We start from the raw sequence: 24,422 nt of genomic DNA, 5'->3' as shown, positions 1-24,422 counted from the left end.
AGAGTCAGGCTCTTTCCAGCAGTAGTGATTTGATATTTGATAGATACAATGCCAACTGTCTTCTTTGTTTTAATTTCCAGGCTAGCAATCAGGCAGGAGCTGGGCCCTACAGCGACCTCGTATCTTGTCGGACACCAGCATCGGCTCCAGATGCTGTCTCCACTCTCTACGTCCTGGAGGAAGAGACCCTCGGTGCCTATCCAACATCACCTTCCGTGTGCCTTGTACTGAACTGGGAAGAGCCGTGCAATAATGGATCAGAGATCATTGCTTACAACATTGATCTGGGAGAGAATAGCATTACGGTGACCAATGCCACGAGCTACGTTATTAAGAACCTTCTCCCAGAAACCTCCTATCGGTGAGTAGACTCTTAGGTCAGAGCCACCTGGAAATCAGATTTTTTTGAGAGACTGGCACTCAGCAGTGCAGGCTCTAAAGTCAAGGATGGGTGAATATTGAGTGTTAATAAGTCAGTGGCCACATAGAAGAGTAGACAGACATCTGGCTTCATAATCAGAAAGACTATTACCATCTCTAGTCACACCCTGACTCTGGGACCCCCATTAGCCTCTTTTTGCTCTAAATCCCCTTTAAACTCTTAAAAATTCAGGCCTCCTCCCTAAAGAACTTTTGCCTATAAGTTGGTGTTTTCTGCATAAGAAAGGAAAACATCTTAGTATTATCATAAAAAGTAGTTTTGACCTCCAGGACCTTCAGGGGTCACCATATGACACTTTGGGAACCAACACTCTGGATAACTCTTATATTTCAGAGAAAGTACTGACCTGCATTGGGAAGGTAGAGTTCCCTTACCTGGGATTCCCTATACCAATGAGATCACAGGACCAGGAAACTGTTCTCTTTAAACCAGGAATGCTGACCTAGATTTAATCAAGCATTTGCTAAAGGATTGCGTTATGTCAAATCTGCATTAGACAAGGCTTTTCTTCCCAGGGAGTTCCTGTATCTTGTACCTCAGTCAAAGAGGTAACTGGCCAGGAGTCCTTACTGATGAATCAATAACTTATTTGGCCATTCTTATTTAAGAGTAACCTACATAGAGTTACAAGGGGGTTGGGTTTCTCAACCCGACCTTCCACCAGTCCAGAAAATCTGGTTCACGATTGTTTGAGAAGCACAATTGCAGCGATTATGGCTGCATACAAATTTAGTATTTCAAGGAGATAAAGATGTAATTTTGGTCAAAGGAACTTCTTAACTGTCCCCTAGAAATTGGTAAAAATATAAATGAATAGGTCATGATGTTCCGGGGAAAATAAGGAGTGGGCAGGGGGTGCATTGTAGGCAAAGGGTTCACACAAAGAGCTTGTGGGAGGTGCTGTTTCGCCTTTTAATCTTTGGCAATCCCACATTGTTCTCACACAGAGTTTATTCTCCCTCGGAATTGCCATGAACAGAATTAACCTCTTTAGCGTCACCCCTAATGGAAGGAAGGGTGGGTTGTTGTTTTTTTAAACTGGAGGAGATCAGTCAGATCCTATGGGGGTGCTTTTCCCAAATGATTTGTGTCTATTATTAAAACAATTTTCCCCACAATTGCCAGTGGCCTTTTGCTGGGTGTATGAAATCAGCTGGAGACTACCCAGGATGCCAACTTAAAATGTGGTTATTTTTCATCTTGGAGCTGAATTTAAAATAACCAAGGCTGTTTCCTGGTTCTGGAAGGAAAGACCATGAGTCTGGTCTTGTAGGAAACATGCTACGGATCATGCAGAAGGTTCCAGTAACAGTTTGCAGGCTCCTTCCCCCATTAGACAAAGCTCCTAGAGGGCATGGACTTTCTTAGTATCTCCAGCACATAGCACAGTGCCTGACACATAGTAGGTGCTTAATAAATGTTAATTGACTGACTGACGTTAGAAAACTAACATTAGCTATGATACAAGTTAGGTGAAATTTTGACGTGTTCTTAACGCCAACAGGCATTGGGCAGTGGATAGAGAATCATTACAGTATATGAACCTAGATCTTCCCAACATTGAGGCCAACTCTCTTATCCACTATACCTCATTCTTCTCATATATGCTTACATATATGTGTGTGTATACATATACACATATTTATAACAAATTTGCACCTCTTCATTATTTGTAATTGGCTTCTTGTTCCATGTTTTCTCCTCCCAGTTATAAACTTCTTCTAGAGTAAAAACCAATTCTTTTTATTTCTCCCCCACAAGCACAGGAATTATTGCCAGGTACCTATGTGCTAAATAAATGCCTAATGGATGGATGGATGGATGGGTGGATAGATAAAGAGATGGATGGATGCATAGGTGGGTGGGTGGATAGATAGAGAGATAGGTAGATGGAAGGATGGGTAGAGAAATGGATAACTGTATGCACAGATGGGTGGGTGGATGAATAGAGAGAAGGGTGGATGGAAGGATGGATAGAAAAATGGATGGATGAATCAATAGATGGGTGGGTAGATGAATAGAGAGAAGGGTGGATGGAAGGATGACTAGAGAGATGGATGGGTGGATGGATTGATTGATAGAGGGATAGAGATGGAGGGAAGGGTGGTTAGATGGATAGATTGAGAGATATGTGGGAAGGGGAATTTGATCATTGATAATCAAGTTTTATGTCATCTTGTATGGAATAGCAGAAATTTTCTTTTGCAGAGTTATTGCACATATTTTGAAGAACAGTCTAGAGGCTTATAATCTTCTAACAAAGACAAGCCTTGGGCATCTCAAGGTAGAGGAGAAGAGATTGTACTTTTATTGGCTGATTTTCCAACCAGACTTCTCAAAGAGCTTCTCGCCTAAGTCGATTTACTTCCACAATACCCTCATTCAGTTAGGAGTTAGAGTGCAGTGTAGAATCCTTAGAGAGAAACAAATAACAGATTTTTTTTTGCCTGTCTTCTTACTGGCCATTTGCAGAATTACTTGAAGTCAAGTTGCTTCTCCCAGATAGAAAGCACCATTTCTTGTCCTCTGTGCTTAAATCTGATTAAATGCAAGTGTTATTTTTTAAGCCATAAACACCATCAGAATTCAAAGACTTCAGTTAAAACAGAACCTTATCTTGTGTGGGCCTTTGTAGTAGTAACTGATTAGGAGAACATACTTTTATGTTTTATTTAAGGAAGCAATTCAGTTCAATTAAACAAGCATATATTAAGCTCTTGCTAGAGGCAGTAGTTGGTACAGGGGACAGAGCGCTGGATCTAGAGTCAGGAAGAACTGAGTTCAAATTTTTTTTAAAAAAATATTTTTATTGGGCGGCAGCTAGGAGGCGCAGTGGATAGAGCACCGGCCCTGAAGTCAGGAGGACCAGAGTTCAAATCTGGCCTCAGACCAAACACTTGACACTTACTAGCTGTGTGACCCTGGGCAAGTCACTTAACCCCAATTGCCTGAAAAAAAAAATTTATTGACATCTTCTGTTTTTTATGTCATCATCGTTATCCCTAATATCCTTCCCCTGTCCCAGAGGATCATCCCATATGATAAACAGTATTGTTTAAAGAGGAAAAAAATCAGAACAAGTTATTGATACATTGGAAAAATCCAAAAATATGCGTAACATATAACACCTGTAGACCTCCCACCTCCTTGAAGAGGGAACATGGCGCATGTCCTCTCATCTCTCTTGATTAGAATCATGTTTGATCCTGATAATTTTGTTACACTTAGTTTTGATTTTTCAGTGGGTCATTGTTCTTTCCATTGACATTGTTGAGGTTACTGTGAATATTGTTCTCTGGTCTCTGCTGACTTTCCTCTGCATCAGTTCACATAGGTCATCATCATATTCATCATTTCTTACAGCACTGCCATATTCCATTCTGTTTATGTACCAGAATTTGTTTAGCCATTCCCCATTCGATGGGCATCGACTTTGTTTACAATTTTTAGCTATCACAAAAAGTGCTCCTATAAAGTTTTGGCATATATGGACATATTTCCTTTCTTCTTATTGATGGCGTCCTTGAAGTATAAACCTAGTAATGGAGTCTCTGGTTCAGAGGGTTTGAACATTTGGGTCATTTTATTTGCATAATTCCAAATTGCTTCCCCAAAATGGTTGTTCTACTTCACAGCTCCACCAACAATGTATTAGTGTGCCTATCTTCCCACAACCCCTCCAACATTGACTGTTGCCATTTTTTATCATCTTTGCTGCTTTGCAGGGTATGTGTTGAAATTTCAGGGTCATTTTGATTGGCAACTTCTCTTATTATTAGTGATTTGGAGCATTCTTTAATGTGGCAACAAATACTTTGCAGTTTTGCTTGTAAGAACTCTTAATTCTTATCCTTTGACTTATCTATTGGGGAATGACTATCTGAGTTCGGATCTATCCTCTAAAACTTACTCAAGCTATATGACCTTGGGCCAGTCACATTAACCTCAGCATCCTTAGCTGCAAAATAGGAATAATAATGACACCTACCTCTCAGTTATTGTGAGGATCAAATGAGGTCGTATTTTCCAAAGCTTAAAGTATTTTATGAATGATACACATCATTATTATTATTATGATTATTATGATTACTATCACTACTACTGTTATTACTACTACAACATGCCAGATGCCATGTTAGGCACTGGAGATACCTGGGGAAAAGTAGCCCCTGCCCTCAGAGACCTTACCTTCCCCTTGCGTTTTGTGTTTTGTTGTATTTCATTACTGTAATCCATGCAGGCTGGGCTAATCATTAGATGATTTCTCACCTTCAGTTTCTTCACCATACATCCTACACAATGACTTTTCTCAGCTAAGTCAAGTCACTGAGGCCATTTTTTATCACCAGGGAGCTAAATGACTCATCACCACTCATCAGTTGTTGTTTTTTTGCTAGAATCATTATGCTTATGACATCATACAGACAGTAAATAATGTTTTCGAGGAATATTGAGAGACTATTTCACAGACAAGCCACTGCCTCCTCCAGTATATTCTATGTTAAAGTAACTTTTCTTTAGAAATAAATACATGAGAGCCCACAAGTGGGTTTTGATAGGACTTTAGGGCCCAGAGCCATTTAAGTGATATGAAATAGACTAATAGCAGCTGCTCTGATAGGCACATTTCACAGAAAATGAGTGAGCCAAAGCTCAAACTCCATGTCAACGACATTTAGCATGGCTTGACTGATGCTGCAGGTCTTGCAAAGGATAATTCTCCCCAGTGCTGCGTGGCCGTATGGCTCATTGAACGTGGCTCAGGATGACTTGTGTCCCCAGCAGTCCCTTCCCCTCACTGAAGAATGCGCAGTCGTATCTTGATCCCTAACATTAGCCTCTAGTGGGGGAATCAGTGGCACAGGTCAGCTAAATCAGAGGATATTCCAAAAGTCATTCCTACTTGCCTTTGGAACATGTATTTCAATCTGGATGAATGTAATTTGTGAATCTACATTTTGAAAAAATAGGATCTGATTCCATTGAAACAAATAGTATTTTGTTTTCAAAGAGAAGAGCTTTTAAAAAATGTTGATTCGAGGTCATCTTTTTTTCTGGCTTTATAATCTTGGTAAGAGCATGTGTTTTTATGAGTTTTGACCCACAGTAAATACATATTAAAAAGAATCAACCCAGAAAGAGTCATCATCTTGTATTCTCAGTTAAACCCTTCTAGGGTGCTAGACCCAGAAAGCATCATTTTGCAGACTCACAAAAGCCAACAGCTCTATCATAAAGCTGCCATCTTTCTTGTTGATCTGGCAAGTAGAGAGGGTCTGGCACATAGTAGGTGTTTAATAAAACCTAGTTGACTGACTGACCATGGCAGGGTGAGGAAGAGGCGGGTGGAGGTAAGGAAGATGGCTCGGTATTTTGGTACAAGAGTAGAGAACCCCAAGATTCCTTCCTTTGCAGACTTCAGGCTATGATGCAGAGTGAGAACCAATGCAATGATGTTGGAGGTGCTGAAAAAGGGCTGATTGAAGGCACCAAAAAAAGTAGGCTTTGCTCTGATCTCATGGCTTATCTGCTAAGATGGTTGAATTGACTCTTTGTTATTCAGTCGTTTTTTTCAGTGGTATCCAGCTCTTCCTGACCATTTGGATTTTTTTGTTTGTTTTTTGACAAAGATACTGGAGTGGTTTGCCATTTCTTTCTCCAGCTTATTTTATACATGAGGAAACTGAGGCAAACAGGGTGAAGTGACTTGCCCAGGGTCACCCAGCTAGCAAGTGTCAGGGTCAGATTTGAACTCAGAAAGATGAGTCTTCCTGATTCCAGGCCAGGCACGCTATCCACTCTACCACCTGGCTGCCCCTGAATTGATTCTCATGCTCTTTAAAATGGGGGAATGATACACAGGATTGTGAATCTGGAAAATAATCTTACATTTGAGTATGTAGTTACCAAAAGCTGCAAGGGAAAAACCTGCCAGTAAATACAAAAGTGACAGCATTAAATCACAAGTGTATTAGAGCATCTTTATGGTTACATTTGTTCTACTCTGTTTCCTTAATTGTGGGAACCCTACACACCTCTAGAGCTATGAATTTATTTTGCTTTTTTTAAAGATATATTTTTCTAACTATATTTCAGTCTAACTGGTTTCCTTTGTAATACTATATATTTTATTTTTTGCATTAAAAATATTATTCTTGCAATTGCTAAAAAACAAAACAAAACATTATTCTTCAAAGTGGTCCATAGGCTTCCAAGAACCCCTGGCCTAAAGAAAAATAATATAAAATAGTATATATAATCTATATATAATCTATAATAGCATATGTAATATATAATTATTATAGCAAAGCAATCTATAATAGTATGTACACTATGTTATAACAAAGCAATCTATAATAACATATAATGTATAATCATCATAGCAAAGCAATCTATAATAGTATGTGTAATATGTAAGTATTATAGCAAAGTAATATATAATATGTAAGAGCAGCAATTGACCAATCACATTACAAGCCATAACAAATATATAATTATTATAGCAAAGCAATCTATAAGAATATGTGGAATATGTAATTATTATAGCAAAGCAACATATAATAGTGTATATAATACATAATTGTCATAGCAAAGCAATATCTAATATATAATTGTTATAGCAAAGCAATATATAATCATATATATAACATATATATAATAACATATATATATAACATAATCATTATAGCAGAGCAATCTCTAATAGTACATGTAACATATAATTGTTATAGCAAAGCAACATATAAGAGTAGATATAATAAATAATCATTATAGCAAAGCAATCTATAATAGTATGTGTAATATATAATTATTATAACAAAGCAACATATCATATGTCAAAACAACAAGATTGTCCAATCACAATATAAGCCATAACAAATAAAATTATTATAGCGAAGCAGTCTATAATGGTAAATAAAATAATAGTCTCTACCTCAATTATTTGTGTATTTCTCAAGCACGTCTTAGAACTACTCCCAGAGCCCCAGGTATCTATTAGCTCTACAAGTATAGACTCTGTTCAGGGGCCAGACCAAAAAAAATAAACAAAAGACTAGAACACAGAACATGGGAACCCAGAACACACCTGGGCTTTCCCCTACCCCCACCTTTCTTACGTACTATTTGTACAGATGTCAGCATTTACACTAAAGAGAAAGCAGGAAGGGGCCCTTCATAAAAGTCTACAAGTGGAGAGCTTGGGAGATATTGGCAAACTGTGGAAGGGAAGGAGATGGGGAAAGAGAGAGAGAGAGAAAGAGAGAGAGAGAGAATGAAAGAAAGAGAAGAGGAGAGAGGGAGGAGAGAGAAATTGATGAAAGGAGGGAGGGAGAGAGAAGAAGAGAGTGGAGAGAAAAGGCAAGAAGGGAAAAAGGGAAAGAGATGAAGGGGAAGGGAAAAGGGAGGGAGGGAGAGAGAGAGGCATGAGGAGAGGAGAAAGGAAAAGAAAGAGAAGAGGAGAGAGGGAGAAGAGAGAAAGAAATTGATGGAAGGAGGGAGGGAGGGACAAGAAGAGAGTGGAGAGAAAAGGCGAGAAGGAAAAAGAGAAAGAGATGAAGGGGAAGGGGAAAGGGAGGGGGAGAGAGAGAGAAATCTTTCCTGCTTACCTGTGCTTCCCCAGCAGAATGTTGGCAAATTCACTTTGTCCACAGGTGTTATGAATACAGTAGAACCCTCTTCGGAGAGGGCACCACTTTTCAATCTGACTATCAGGAGGCCCTTTGGAATGGGGTTTTCCATCATACTTTATCCTATACAACTTATTTGCCAGTGTTTAAAGAGCTATGTTCTAGTCTGTGGGATTGACATTAGTTTTAAATGCAGCAGAATATGCTATTATATGTTGCTTTGCTATAACAATTATATATTACATATACTATTATAGATTACTTTGCTATAATGATTATATATTATATCTACTATTATATTGCTTTGCTATAACAAGTATACATTACACATACTATTATAGATTGCTTTGCTATAATGATTATATATTATACATAGTCTTACATATTGCCTTGCTTTTAAATTCAGCAGAATGTAAGCTTCTTGAGGACAGGACTGATTCCTTTATTTCTTATCCTCATTATTTGGCACTAATGCTTTAGACATAATAGATGCTTAAGCACTATACAGGCAGTCCCAAAAGTCTTAGTGTAGTTTTAAACTTTAATTACTTAAAACTGAAGCAAGACTTTTGGGACACCCCATATAAAACAACAACAACAACAATAATACTAGCTAATGTTTATTGTAGCATTTTAAGGTTTGTAATGTGTTTTGCACATATTATCTTTTCTGGTGTTATCCCCATTTTACAGGTGAGGAAACTGAAGTAGACATAGGTTAAGTGAGTTACCCAAGGTCACACTGCTGGTATCTGCCACATGATTAGAACCCAGGTCTTGTAAACTCCCAATCTAGCACTGTGTCCCCATCAGGCTGCCTCTCTTATTATCATTTAAATTAGCACAGATGATAACAATAACAGCTAAAATTTAAATAGGTTTTCCAGGTATTTGGCCCATCTGATGTTCACAACCATTCTGTTCAGTCTCCCTATGTCCAAGCCTTTGTTCTCTCGACAGAACCTTTTAGTGGGGGTGGTAGTTGCTGTTTTTGCTTAGAGCCTCAGCCCTTTTTTTTTTTTAAACAGGGAGCTCACAAAGCCCTTTTGACATTGGTAAAAATACTAGATAATGGAAGGTAGAAATGATTCAGTTTGGCAAGAAGGACTGAGCATTCGCTGTTGAATCCCTGGCCCCGAGGTCGTTTGCCAACATGGCTGTTTTCCTAGGTGGTCCAGCTCAGATGGACGCATCGTCCCCCTCGACGCGCTAGGTTCCCAGAGAATGACCAAAATAGTCTGGTTTCTCATGTTCTGGTTCTCTTTATAAATCAAGATGACTAGTTTCCACCAGAAGGAGACAGAGCTCTTAACATTAGTGTATTTTCTCCTTTCCCAGGAGAAAACATAAGCACACCCTTCACCCCATCCACATGAAGTGACCCATATCCAGACATCTGGTTATTTTTAAAAACAAGGGAGAGGTTTTGGGGGGTTTGGTTTGAATTTTCTGCTTTCCTGTGACTTGTCACCTTCTCATCTATTTGTGCCTGTGTCTTCAGGCTGAAATGAAATTTGGTTTTGTCTGATTTGAAAATTAGGTCAACTGCTCCCCGCCTCACAGGCTCATGAGGGAACATGTTTTTTAAGCCTGAAATGCCAGATGAGTATGTGGGGTACAATGGGACAAATGCTGGAGAGTCAGGATGTGGATTTAAATCATGACTCTGCCTCTGGCTACCTGTGTGGTTTTGTCCCTTCCCTGGGCCTCAGGATCCTCCTAGAAAGTAAAGGGCTGGATGCAATGGCCTGCAGGATCTCTGCCTGATGGTGCTGTGACCCCAGGTCCAGTGGTCTGTCCACCATGGGTAGATTGAGGCCCCACTGTAGAGGGCCACCACCGTAACTGTCTTCAGGAAGGTTCCTTGCATTATCAGAAATCTTATGATTTGTTGAAGGCACTAAAGATGTCTTACTGATGCACCCTCAGGCAAACTCGCCAGTCCCAGTGGATCACATCCCATCCATTCTGTAAACTACCCGGGCGTTTCAATAATATCACTAGAAATGTTTTGGTTAAGGGAAAATCATTTAGAGCTCTAAAAGTATCTTAGCTACCTTGCCTGATTTTATTTTAATGTGCTTTTATTTCTCCCCTCCAGGATCAGAATTCAGGCCGTCAATGAAATTGGGGCTGGACCATTTAGTCACTCCATTAAGGCCAAAACGAGGCCATTACCACCCTCCCCTCCCCGGTTAGAGTGCGCGGCAGCGGGGCCGCAGAGCCTGAAGCTAAAATGGGGAGATAATAACTCCAAGGCGCACGCGACTGATGACATGGTGTACACGCTCCAGCTAGAAGACAGAAACAAGAGGTAAGCGTGAGCTCAGGCTACGAGTAATGGTCCAGGCAGCTTTGACCTAGGTGGGCCCATTCTCCAAAGGTTGAGAGTGGGCGGGTTAATTTCAGTACTTCATCTTGGGCATCTTTTTAAAATGCGCATTTTTTTTTGAGGCCCGGTTGTTTTTCTCTGTAACATTTTCTGTGATCTATGTGGGGGGGGGGGTGTGGGTGTATGTACACACATACTGCCTTATACAGTGCTTAAGTATCTGTATATACATTATATGCATATCTACAGATACAGCTATACATGTGTATACAGAGATATGTACTTAAACTTTTAACACCAACATACAATGTATTAGGTGGCTACTTCCTAAAAAGCACTGTCTTCAGTGTCAAGAAGGGCACAGTTTGGGCGAGACCTGATCCCTGCCCCCACTATTAGGACGGCATCGTAGAAATGAACAGTTTTGAAAGACTTCAGTGCTCCAGATTGACACACGGACCATCCGTGATTCCAGAGAACAGTAATAAAGCATGATACTTGCCTACCTTCTGACTGAGGGTGCATGATCAGACACACATTTTTGGATGTGGAGTTAAGTGTTAAATTGACTACCTTCTGTGCATGTAATGACTCACTACTCGTTGGAAATGGGTCTATTTCTTTGAGATTTCTCCAAAAAGAAAAATGCCCAATTGAAATCCATTAGGCATAAAGCTTGGGGAGAGAGAGGAAGTATAGGAAGGGAGCTGATATATTTGTCAATATTCGTTCATCTCAAAGGGAGTGGGGGGTGGGGAGAGTTTGTGGGTCAAAAACTGCTTCAGGGGATGTCCAAATGGAACCTGCCCTCCCAAGGCCACAAGCTTGAAAATGAACCAGACAAGTAGAAAAATTCTTCATTGTGTGCCACATTTAGGAAATATTCTGAGCTAATTAAAAATAAAATGCCCAGTTTTTGCTTAGATTTTTCTTATTTTTTTAAACTTACTTTCATTTCCTCTGACCATGACTGGCCGAGCTGGGTTAAGAACCCAGTACCAGTACCATAGCTAACCTTGATGGTGATAGAATGTTCTGTTACTAAGATGCCAAACGAGAGAATGGGAAAGGGGAAGGAAGGGATGAAAACCAAGGACACTCAGCACTTTGTAAAGGCACTACCATTGCTTCCCCGAGGATCTGCCTGCTGAAGAACCCCCCACCCCCCCAAAAAAGGCTCTTATTTTAGAGCTATTGATTTAGTTTCTCATTTGTGAGACTACAGTAGTTCAGCGTGAACCATCCTTATGGACCACAGTTGTATAAAGCAATGTATTTGTCCCATGACAGCAAATTGTGGTCCCACACTTCATGAGATAAGTTAGGGTCCTTTGAGAAGAGAAGAGAGAGGTTTTTTAAAGCTTAATCCCACTGCAGGAAGGAAATACTTAGAACCTAATAGAAAATCACTGTTAGTTGATCAACAAGCATTTATTAAGTGCCTACTGTGTGCTGACACTTCTAGGTGTTAGGAATACACAAAGATGAAAGTCTGTGCCCTCAAAGAGCTTATAGTGTGTGTGTCTGTATGTGTCTTTGTAAAGGCCAAAATATTTATTATGTATTTAGACACCAAGCATCTTCCTACTTTTGAATCAGACTGGAAAGGTAGCTTCTGCTACTGGAGAGGGCTGGGAGGAAAGAGAAATGGAGGCAGAGAAACACGAACCCACTAAATACAGAACAGAACTGAAAATCCTTTTCCTGGTTCTGGGTTCTAGTCTGCCCACAGAGAGGTAACCAGAAGACTTGGCTCAGGGCCATCACCACAGATGGTTGGCTCAGACACCGTCTTCCCCTTCTTTTTTTCCCCTTCGTGCCCACCACCCTCGAGGGCAGGTCTAGACCAAAGAACAGTTGTCCCAAAACAACACTGTTACTGTCTCCTTTTACTCCAAAGCAATACCAGGAAGTTTCTCAGCATGTGTATGTTTCCACGTGTCCACACGCATACATGTATGCACACACATTATCCTAATGGCTGAACAGGGCTGGGGATGGTCAGTAGATATTTGAGCTATTTTTTCCTGTGCCTCTTATATTTAGTTTTTACATGTCCAAGACAAGTCATAATCCTTGCCGAGACAACCTCCAAGAGGCCTTCGGGGATTTGGACCTGGCCTAAGAGTAGATCTCAATATCAGGTTTGACTCCAAAGGCAACCACTGAGACTAGTAAAGTCTCATGGATTTTCCTGAGCCTTTTTAAATTCTGTTGTCCCTTATGACTGTTGCCTAAGAAAACATAAAAGAATCTCACGGTCAAGACGTGCTCTCTACAAATAAAAACCAAGACTGTCTCCCTGTTAAATCAATTACTTAAGCAAAATTTTAAGGGAAATTTAAAAAAAAAACTTACACGAGGGATGACATTTTTTATAATATTACAAGCTGAGATCCAAATTCATCTTTTTTAAAATTGCATTTGTAGATAATCTCAGAATGTTATTAAAGTGATGGGAATGTATAATATAATAAATTCTCATTCTATATATAGAATTAGTTCCATTGCATTTGATATGATGAGAACTTAGCCAGACTAGTTAGTTGGCAAATGACCTTTCATAGTATCCTAAAATTTAAAAAAATAAGCAATCTTGCCAGCTTAGGACTAGAAGCCCATGAAATCCCAATCTTTTACATCAAATATTTGCTGGTTTACAAAAGGGAGGAATAATTTTAATAAATTAAATAATAATGTATTCATGTGGTGGCCCTTCTTGTGGCTTTTTCCCTTCCCATTACAAAAATTGGGAGGAAAAGGCACTCATGTCAATTTCAAAGGAATCTAGTGTCAGCGCTCGGTCCCTTGGCACAGGCAAAAACCAACTGTCCTCAGAATTCCAAAATTCTTAATGAGTGAGATCTTCCTGTTTGGTGGATTCTAAACCCACTGGAGAAGGAAATGGCAAACTACTGTGGCATCTTTGCCAAGAAAACCCAAAACAGGGTCACAAAGAGTTGGATATGACCGAAAAATCCATTGGGGTCCAAAGAAGGAACTTCTGAGGATACCCCAGAGATGCTGCCAAAGCACCCCTCCATCCCACAAGATCTCATCACATCCTCTCAGCTCCTCATGGGAAGCAAAGGCAAATGTTGAAAGTTAGGCAAAAAAGTTCCTGGCTGTGGGAGTGTTGTTTCTTGGTGCCAAGGGCCAGGATGGCGTTTCTGGTGCGATGGGGAGTTAGTTGCCTACAGGGAGTAGAGATAGAATGAAGTTCCGTTTTTGGTTACTAGTCCTCAGACAGAGGGGATGGAGCTCCGTTCCTACTCATTGCTTCTCAGAGATGGGATGGACCACCATACCTAGTCACTACTGCCAAGAGAAGGCATCAGTCCCCAGAAATGGGGTGTACCTTTAATCCTGGTCCACGAAGATGAGATTGTTATGTTACCAAGTGTAATTGGATCTAGAGCACTTAGCATGTACATTATTAGTACTATCACACAATCACCACTCTCCATACATGAACTGCACCACCAAAACTAGGTAGTACCCTATGGAGTTGAGGTGAACCCGCCACACAAAAATGAGCTGGTCACCACCATTCCAAGTCACCACCACCATCCATTCCCCAGTCCCTCTCTCTGGGGGGAGGGAGGGAGATGACTCACGTCAATGGTACAGGGAACAAGGCTCGGGTGAGATGATGTGCCGCCATGATGGGAGACCCAGTCTAAGCCTTAGCAGCTGTAGATGGCTTGGGATTTTTTTTTTTAAATAAATTCACATCTATCCATATCTTACCCAGACAGACCAAAGAATAGGGTGTTCCTTCTTTAATGATGTGATCTGTCATTTAATTAGAAATGCCATTTGAAGGCGAATTTTCTTCAGGAACATACAGCACTCTTTTTCACTGGCTTTAGCTGATTAGGTGGTATGTTCTCTCCTTTATAATTAGACAGTTCTGCTCTGCGAGTATGAAGCATCTTCAAAGGATGGGAGGAGGGGGTAGAGAAATACTTCTTTTTGAAAACAAAGCTATTAAACCACTTGATGAGCCCAGCAATTCTAAGGGACTGTAATTCTTTATTCCTCGCAGCAACCAATTGTCCTTTTGGCCTAATTGTCCTAATGACTTTCAGGAATTAATGTTGCACCAATAGCACCAGTCAGTCTTTTGGGTTTTGTTTGGGTTTTTTTAAGATACCTGCCAGGCATCAAACATTTAGAAAATTGTTGGAATGATACTTTAGAAGGCATATAGGACAGAGATAGTGAAGAGAAGGGCCTGGCATTGCTCTTGTCTTCCTGGAAGACCTGGGTTCAAATCCTCCTTCTGGTATTTATTACATGTGTAACCACTGGCAAGTCATTGAGCTTTCTGGGCCTCAGTATGCTCATCTGCAAAATGGGGATAACAATACCTCATTCATAAGGTTGTTGTGGGGCTTGAATGAAATAATGTTTTTAAAGTGCTTTACAACTTTGAACTTGACTTTGATTTTTGACCCAACTTTAGAACATGATATTAGAAAAACAGTTGGTAAACATCGATGAAAGGAAGCCATGGTGATAGAGTATCAGTTAGAATGGCTTCAACAATTATAGACCATGCCACACTATAACCTTAATTTCAAAGGTATGGGAGGGGAAATGGTATAGCTAGCACTCTTTTCTTTTACACTAGTGCTGACTGGCAAGAATCAGCTGAATGTGCAGATACAAACTCATCTCTGTTTCTCTATCCCTCCCTGTCTCCCTGTCTCCCTGTCTCTTTCTGTCTTTCCCTCCCCCTCTCTCTTTCTCTCTCCCTCTGCCCTCTTTCTCTTCCTCTCTCCCTGTCTTTCCTCTCTCTTCTCTTCTCTTCTCTTCTCCTCTCTCTCTGTCTCTTCTCTCTCCCCTCCTCCTCTTTATCTTCTCTCTCTCTCTCTCTCCCTGTCTCTCCTCTCTCTTCTCTTCTCTTCTCTTCTCTTTTCTTCTCTTCTCTTCTCTCTCTCCTTGTCTCTCCTCTCTCTTCTCTTCTCTCTCTCTGTCTCTTCTCTCTCCCCCTCCTCCTCTCTCTCTCTCTCTCTCTCTCTCTCTCTGTCTCTCTCTCTCTGTGTCTCTCTCTCTCTGTTTCTCCCTCCCTCCCTCCCCTCCTTTCCCTCCTCCCTGCTTCTTCCCTCTCTCTCCATGAAGAAAAATGTTGGCAGCCGTATCCTTAAGATAGAGAGCTTAGCCATGGCCCAGAATCTGCATCTAGTCAATGTTAAATTTGGCAGGAGGGAGATTTATTGAATTATCTTCTGCAGATATGACAGCGTAAGGTCTAAACCACTTTAATTCTTGGGTGTACAATAAGAATCTATAGTAAAAAGATCAATATTTTCATAATTCAGTGTTGCCCTTTGGCTGGGGTCAGAAGGCCTATCAGCTAGGCTCAAACATCTGTAAACTGCGGGCACTATCCCGCCTATCTAAAGGAGACGGTGTGTTTACCTCCTTGCACTGAAATGTTTGCCCACAGTAACAGAATTTGAGTTGTTGCTGATTCTGAGTTGACCTTGATGAGCCAATGTTCCCTGATAATTGCATCTAATACAGGGGCCGGAGCAGCTTTGGTTCCAGGAATGCATTTAGAGTTAATCTGTGCTGTTCAGGCTGAGTCAGACAGTCTGAATTGAAGGGAAAAAAATCGCTGTCAAATTTGGACTGATTGCGGGAGGGAATCAACAGAGGGAGCTGATACACGTTTCTTCGCCATTAATTTCAAGCCAAGTGTTCTGATATTTTCCCTGAGTCAACCAGGTCATCTGGAGGAGAAAAACAGAGAGAGAGACAGAGAGAGAGGGGGTGTGTGTGTGTGTGTGTGTGTGTGTGTGTGTGTGTGTGTGTGTGATACATGCATAACTCCACTGTGAATACCTATTTGGAAAAATGTATATACATAGTTAAGATCTTGGAACTTAGAACCGGATGGTACCCTAAAGATGCCTAGGGATGGACTCCAAATGATTTGACAAGATTCCATAAGTGGCAAGGTAGCAGAACCCCCATTTGATCATGCTGGTTGGGGACATAATTTGGGAAAGTTTTTCCCTTCTGTGATTTTTGTCCTTGTGTCCCCAGCACTTAGTCCACAGTAGGTGCTTAATAGATTCTTAGTTATTATGTGTTTCATATGATGAATTGCCAAAAAAACTTGAATAAATGGCATAAATAAAATATTTTCTGATATAGTAACAAATATGCATTTCCTCGGTTGTCAAAATAATCATATTGTTTGGGGCAACCTCATATAATGAATGGGAAAAATGTTAGTACTGAAGTCCAAAGATCTGGATTTGAGTCTTTTGGATTCTGCCTTTTTTTTTTTTTAAGTAACTCAGTTTCTTCATCTGTAAAATGGGAATATCTATAATTTTTGCAACCCCCCTTTTCACACATACACAGAGTTGTAAGGATTAAATGAATGTAGTTTATAGCCATAAATGTGATTTATTAATAAATAATAATAATAATAATATCTCAGTGTATTTAAATTAAGTTGATTAATGATAATAAGAATATATTATTGAGAGGGAGCCCCAGAATCAAGAATATGGGGCCCTCAGAGATTAAGAGATTTGCCTGACATCTCATGGTAAACAACAGAGATAAGATTTGAACTCAGGTGCTCTGATTCCCGAGCTCCAGAGCTCTTTCCACTAACATCTGTCATGTGCTAGGCATTAGAGATACAAAGACAAAAGTGACAGGTCCTTCCCAGAAAGAGCTTACTTTCCACTAGGGGAGACAATTTGTACAGAAACAAATGTATGCAAAAGAAAGACAAAATAAATTTGGGGAAGGACAATACTAACAGCCTCAGGGGTTAAGTGGGACTCTTCCCAAGGCCAGGCAGGTACCAATACAAAGAAGCAGGATTGGAACCATGCCCATCCAAATCCATTAATTAATCCTCACTGGACTTGTTCTCCTGCCTCAAGTCTCTCCCCACTCCAGTCCCTCCTTCACGCGCCTGTCAAAGTGATCTTTCTGTGGTACTGATCCGATCGTGTCACTACTGCTCCTCTGCGCCACTCCACAAACTCCAATAACTCCCTTTCAATTTCAGAGTCGATATAAAATCCTCTGTTTGGCATTCAAAGCTGTAACCTGACCCTCTCCTATCTTTCTAGTCTTACACCTTACTCCCCAACCTCTACTCTTTGACCTAGTGACACTGCCCTCCTTGATGTTCCATAAACAAGACCCTCCTTCTCTTTCTCTGCCCATCCCTCATGTGTGAAACATTCTCCCTCCCCAGTCTCCACCCCCTTCTCTGGCTTTCTTCACATCCCAGCTAAAACCCCACCTTCTGCCAGAAACCTTTGCCAATCCCCATTTAATGTGAGTGTCTTTCCTCTGTTGATTCTCTCCCATTTACCTTGTCTGTGTCTTGTTTGTATGCAGATATTTCATATTGTCTCCCCCACGAACTAGATGGCGAGCCCCTTGGGAGCAGAGACTGGGTCTGGGGGTTTTATTTTTGTTTTTTGCCTCTCTATCCCCTGCACTTAGCACAAGGCCTGGCATGTAACAGACCCCTCAACATGCTTGTTGACTTTGAGCAATTTATTTGACTTCATTGGGATCTCCCTCATTTACAGACCGAGAGGGTTTGTGTTAGATGGCTTCTGAGGTCTCTTGTAGTGCTGGGTCTGTGAGGCTAGAATTCTGTAACCATTAAAATTTGAACCCAGGTTCCTTGGCCCCAAATCCTTCTTTCTCATTGTAGTTATATAATCCTAGGCAAATCAGTTAAACTCTCTGAACCTCAACTACCATATCTGTAAATGGGGATAAGAACGGCACTCACCTCATAGGGTTGTCGTTAGATAATGTGTACGTAGTATTTCATCTGCAGTGATGAGTGTATTAGAATTAGAAATCTGAGAATCAGAGAATTAGAAAATCCATTTCTTGCCCAGCCTCCCACTGAAGTTTGCATCTCTTTTTCAAGGACATCTGACAATAATTTCGTAGACTTTTGTTGTTAGTTAATTCTCCTGATCAGTGACAATAGCCATTCAGTCGAGTTTTCCTGAGCTAGCCTTTGACTAGTCACTCTTTCTTTAGGTAATAGGAACAGAATTTGAATTCTGCGAGACAGCTCCCTCCTCTGTGTCTCTGTTCTGCCTAATTAGGCCTGATAATTAGGGCCATGCTATGTTGTTTCTTACCATTTTCTTTTGACCAAAAATATGTCCTGAAGGGAATGTGAAGCCTGAAGAACCGAGTTCCCATGAGAGGTTTCAATGAGATTCTGGAAACACGTAACATTCAAGCCAGAAGGGATTCCTAAGGCCTTCTGATCCTATCTTTCATTTTACCAACCAGTCTAATCAACAGGCGAATATTAAGCACCCACTCTGTGCCACAAAAGTGGAATGGCCCCTAGCCTCAATGAGCTTCCATTCTAGGAAAATGGGGCCCAAAGAAGTTTGACTTGACTTACCCAAGGCCACACAAGTAGATCTTCTAAAGCAGGGGTTCTTAACCTGGGTTCTGTGAACTTTTTAAAAACAGAATACTTTGATAACTCTATCAGAGTATGGAATTGGTTTCCTTATTTTTAAGCATTTAAAAACATTCTGGGAAAGAGTCTCTATGTTTCACCAGACAGCCAAAGGGATTCATGGCTCAAGAAAGTTTAAGAAGCTGTGTTCTAGACTAGAGACTTCCCAAGTAAGATTCCCTTTGATCGACTCTATGTGTTATATAATTGTTGCATTAAATATTGTCTCCCCATTAGGAAGTATGTTTCTGGAGAGGAGGTACCATTTTCCTATTCTTTGTATCCCCAGCACCCCAGGGTTTATGCCATGCTAAGCACTAAATAAATGATTATTGACTGACCGATAGGTGAAAGGAAGGGTCTCTAGATAAATAAGCCTGCTTTTTTTTTCTTTTTGTTTCTATCCTTTGAAAATATAGTAACGATAGAAACAAAAATTGACCATAACTTTCTCTCATTTCATGCTAACATTCTGTTAGCTACAGATTTCAATGTTTTTGCTGTTTGTTTTTTTCAACAAGAAAAAAGTCTGAACAACTAACCTAGGTACAAAAAAAGCATTAGCAGCCAGTTCAGTCCTCAGCTGAAAAATCTAAACTCAGACAGCAAGAAGATGTATAATGAACCCCTGTTTATGATGAGCCTGTTGTAAGTTGTCATTGGCCCACCAGGCACAATTTGCACTCTTGGATTCAATCGGTAACGTGGCAGTCAGGGTAGGGAGTGCACTTTCTGTTTCAGGTGTCTCCAAATGATTCCATCTGCTCCCATCTGCTCTTACAAAGGGATGCTGGAACTCCATGTTCCTCTGCTGGACACACTCACGCTGCATTCTGATTTGGAGACATTCTCCTTTCCCCGAAGCCTCACCTCTGAGCTGGGATTGTCAGTCACTGGCAAAGTACTCTGAGACACAAAGCACAAATTCTCTCTATAGCTTATTCTGAAAATCATCCCAAGGACTACAAACAGAGAGAAATGGAAAATTGAGCTAAAAACAAATCAGTTGAGCCTTATTACATTATTAACAGCTGTGGGTTCACAACAGTATCTAACATGTTTTTGAAAGACTCCACATTTGCCTTTGTTCAGTACAGTCTAAGGTTAGGAGGTTGGACCTTGTTCCTAGGAGCCAACATGGATCAGCTGTATTTAGTCCCTACTAGGAGCAGAAATTGTCCCATCATATATCCCAGCAAGGCAGTGAACAAAAAAGCCAGTCAGCGCTCCTGGGCCTTTATTCTGTTTCTAAGCCATCGGCGTTTGTTTTTTGAAATCAAACCGTTTTGAAGATGAAGTGTCATTTGCTAAATCTAAGCAATGGGGAAGAAGTTAAACAGAATCTTCCATAACGCCCCCCACCCCGCAGTGAAATTCCCAGAAATTCATTGAATTATAAAATCAGAAACATGCATAAACATTTTCTGTGTCAGATGAGCGAGTAGTCAGTGTAGTACAGTGAGAAAAATGTCAGATTTTGAGTCAGTCAGCGAGCATTTACTAGATACCTTATGTAGAGTTAGCTTTTATTAAGTACCTACTGTATGCCAGACACCGTGTTAAGTGCTGGAGATACAGAGGAAGGCAGAAGATAGCCCCTGCTCTCAAGTTGCTCATAATCTAATGGGAAAGACGACATACCAAGGAGCATGTGCAAACAAGATATAGGCAGAATAAATTGGAGCTAATCAACAGAGGAAGAGCACTAATTAGTATTAAAGGGGGGTTAAGAAAGATGTCTCATAGAAGGTGGGATTCTGGCTGGAGCTTGAAGGAAATGAGGAGGGGGAGAATTCCAGGCATAAGGGAGAAACAGTGAAAACTCATGGAGTTAGGAGATATGGAGTGTTTTGTACAGGGAACAACATGGAGGCCAACGACACTGAATTGCAGAGTACATGGGAGGCTGAAGGTGTAAGAACGTTGGAGGGGAAGTGGGGAAGATTGTGAAGGGCTTTGAATGCCATACAAAGGACTTCATATTTGATTATCCTGGAGCTGAGAAGGAGCCATTGGAGTTTATTGAAGAGAGGGTGACATGGTCAGAGCTGCCCTGTAGGAAAATCTCTTTGGCAGCTGAATGGAAGAATGGAGTAGAGTGAGGAGATGCCTGAGGCAGGGAGATGAACCAGATGCGAGGTGATGAGGGCCTATACCGGGGCTGTGTCCATGGCAGAGGAGAGAAGGAGGCATGTATGAGAGATATTACAAAGGCAAAATTGACAGGATTTGGCAGTGGATTGAATGGATGGGGAGAGGTGAGACAGAAGTGAAGTCTAAGATAACACCTGGGTTGTGAGCCTGGGTGATTAGGAACATCGTGGTCCCCTCAGCAGAAACAGAGAAGTTCAGAACCAGGAAGGAAAGGGAAAGAGAATGAATTCAATTTGGGATATGCTGAGTTTAAGATATCTATAGGACATCTAGCTTGAGATGTCTCATAGGCAGTTGAAGAGTGTAGAGGTCAGCGCTAGATAAACAGATTTCAGAATCATCAGCCTAGAGATGAGTTGATCATTGGATTTATAGGAGTTGATGAGATTGCCAAGTGAAATAGTATAGAGGAAGAAGAGAAGAGGAGAGGAAGGCCCAGGTTCAAAGCCCTGGTGTGGCCCAGATGACCTGGATATAATCTAATTCTTTACCTCAAGAAGAGCCCTGACATATCTTCATTATCAGGGAGTATCTTTATAGTTTCTGGCTGATTGCTTGGCCAAGGGAATGAGTTTGCTCACTTCTAGTACATGCGCAGGGAGTTGGGCAACGGGCAAAACCTATAACCCCAGCAACAGAGCCCCACCAAGTCAGGTTGGCCTCATGCCAAGCATGGTTCAGAGCTTGAGGAGATTTCCCAGCAGAGTGTCCAGGCCTAGGGAAGTGACATTCCTCTCTGGCCTGGTCAGGCCACATGAAGAGTACTATGGGCCCCACTGTTTGGGAAAGACATTTCTAATCCAAAGAGTGTCCATAATAGTAAAGCGTTAAGAGATTATACCACATGGAGACTAGGTGATGGAACTGGAGAAGAGAAGGCTCCATGTTAGAACATAGCAGCTCTCTCCAGGTCTTAGAAGATCCCTCTCGTGGTAGAGGGAATGGACTTGTTCTTCCTAGAGGATAACTCTAAGAGCAGTGGGTGCGAGTAGCAGTTAAGAGGCAAGTCTAGGCTCACTGATGGGGGTAGGGGGAAAGAGCTCTCCAACAGTGGAATGAACTACCTCAGTCTCTTCATCTGTAAAATGGGCTTAATAATAACTGAACTACCTACCACATGGAGGCTTCTGGGGAGAAAGAAAATTCAGATTGTTGTGCCAATATTTTAAACTTTAAACAAATAAAAAGATCTTAGGATCATAGATATAAAGTTAGAAGGAACTTTAATCCAATTCTCTGCCTTTGGAAATGAAGAAACTGAGGCCATGAGGAGGCCAAATGATTTTACCAATGTAACATAGGAGGAGGCAGTAAGCATCAGAGGTGAGATCTGAACCCAGAGCCAGAGCCAATGACCTTTCCACTATTCTCCGCTCTCTCTCTGTTGAACATAGTCTCAGGTACTGAGCTTCTCCAGATAATTCAAAGCAGGGCAGCTCCAACCCTAATCGGGCACCTTGGCCACTTCAACTGTGCCTCCATCCATGCTGAACCCCTGCTCCGAGCACCCACTCTTTAACATTCATAATCTGATCCCTGTGTCTTATAATCAGTGTGTCCTTCTCAGTCTTCCTAACACCACCTAAATGATTGCGTTTGTTGATAAATTTACAACAAAGTGGATTTTTATGGAAATTGAATTATTGGATGGATGAGTTTAATCTTCCCCAGAGCTCTTAGAGCTACAGGGAATATTAACCCAAGGGGGATCTCCCAGAGAGGTTAACGTCTTGTTTGCCATAAACATTGGCCATAAAGAGGAGAAGCCCAATCTTTCTTGCGTCTGCCTGTTGGGGGCATGAAAAAGAATTGGAAGTTTATGCTTGAAGAAAGACATTTTTGGGGTGAAATGTTTTAATTTGTCATTGTGCGTTTGGGGAGCATTGAACCAGAGGATAGCCCTGGTCTAAAAACTCTCAAGAGAAGTAGCCAAGAGGTGGAGCAGATAGGGCTGGGGATATGATCGCCTAAGTTTCCAGTTTTACCGTGATCAAGGTTATTTTTTTTAACCCCTCCTTCTTCCTTTACCCTGGTACCTAACCTCTCTGTTTATACCACTGTCAACGTCCGGCGATCAGTACTTGGTCAGCGGTCTTAGTCTTAATGAGTGACTTGTCCAAGATCCCACAGCTCTTAAGTTTCAGAGGTCAGACCAGAACCCAGGTTTCCCTAGAAAGCTCTCATTCAGCCAGCTCTCTGCCTTCTGGGCCAGAGGTGTCAAACGAGCACAGCCAGAACCAGATTGGGAACTATTCAACAAAATAAATAAAAATGCAATAAAGCATGAGTGATGTCACATTTTAAACCTAAGTCAATATGCCGCCTACAGGGATCCTTCTGTACCAATTTGTGGGCCCCATTTCCATCTGAGTTTGGCCCCACTGTGGGTCTAGGCCATGCTGCCCTCTTTAGGGATGTGTCCTTGGATGCCCTCCCGTTGCCATGGCCATCTTCTTTATGCTTTTTCCCAAGCTTTAATTCTTGGTATTTCTTTCCCCCAACATCCAGCTCCACAGCTGCACACAGGAAGAGCTTAAGCGATGTTTGTTGATTGATTGAGTGATTGCTAAGCTTAGGTAGTGTAAGAGCTGGGATTTGAACCCAGGTCCATGGGCTCCAGATCCCTCATTCTTGCCCCTGTACCAGGCATCTTCTACCTCTGCTTCTCTTGGATGTTCAAAGGATGCTGTTTATCCTTCAAGATCCAGATAAAATTCTGCCTCTTCTGTGAATTATCCCTATCTTAGCTTAAAGGGACCTCTCCTTCTGAAGTCCCATTACCCGGGTAACAATAATGATAACAACAACAACAACTAGCATTTACATAGTGCTTTATGATTTGCCAAGTGTGAAAATGATTATCATGATGGTAGCTCACATTTATGTAGCGCTTACTATGTGCCAGGCACTGTGCTAAGCACTCCACAGTTATTTCATTTGATCCTCACAACAACCCTGAGAGGTAGGTGCCGTTATTATCCTCATTTAACAGATGAGGAAACTGAGGCAGGAAGGATAACTTGCCCGGGGTCACACAACTGGTAAGCACCTGAAGTCAGATTTGAACCTGGCCTCCCTCAAGTCTCAGCTACAAAAAGCCTTTCTCAGTCCTCAGTCCTTCCCTTTAGACCCATCTCCAGTTTATCCTGGGTATATTTCATGTGTGTATGGTTGTTTGTATGTTGTCTCACTAGTTGGACTGTGAGCTCACTGAGATCAAGGACTGGCTTGCTTCTTATGTTCTGTGTATCCCCAGTACTTATACAGTGCCTGGCATACAGTAGAAGCTCATTAAATACTTACTGATTTCACCTGTTGTCTTATACCCCTTTTTATCCCAGGATCCACCTAGCAGATCTTTACACATAGTAGGTGCTC

The 24,422-nt window shown here is 41.2% G+C and overlaps 1 protein-coding gene across 1 annotated transcript in view; it reads left to right on the top strand.

Moving 5' to 3' along the window:
- Positions 1–24,422, top strand: part of FNDC3B (fibronectin type III domain containing 3B) — a 396,339-nt gene that overhangs the window by 349,374 nt on the left and 22,543 nt on the right. Inside the window, exons 22-23 of the mRNA XM_027875752.1 lie at positions 81–361; positions 10,172–10,384. Of these exons, the coding sequence (XP_027731553.1) occupies positions 81–361; positions 10,172–10,384 (494 nt within the window). The remainder of the gene's footprint in view (positions 1–80; positions 362–10,171; positions 10,385–24,422) is intronic.

This window comes from Vombatus ursinus, unplaced genomic scaffold (assembly GCF_900497805.2).
Source record: "Vombatus ursinus unplaced genomic scaffold, bare-nosed wombat genome assembly UNPS02014810.1, whole genome shotgun sequence".
Lineage (NCBI taxonomy): Eukaryota > Metazoa > Chordata > Mammalia > Diprotodontia > Vombatidae > Vombatus > Vombatus ursinus.
Note: the sequence above shows the minus strand (reverse complement) of the source record. Positions and strands in the feature narration are given on the sequence as shown.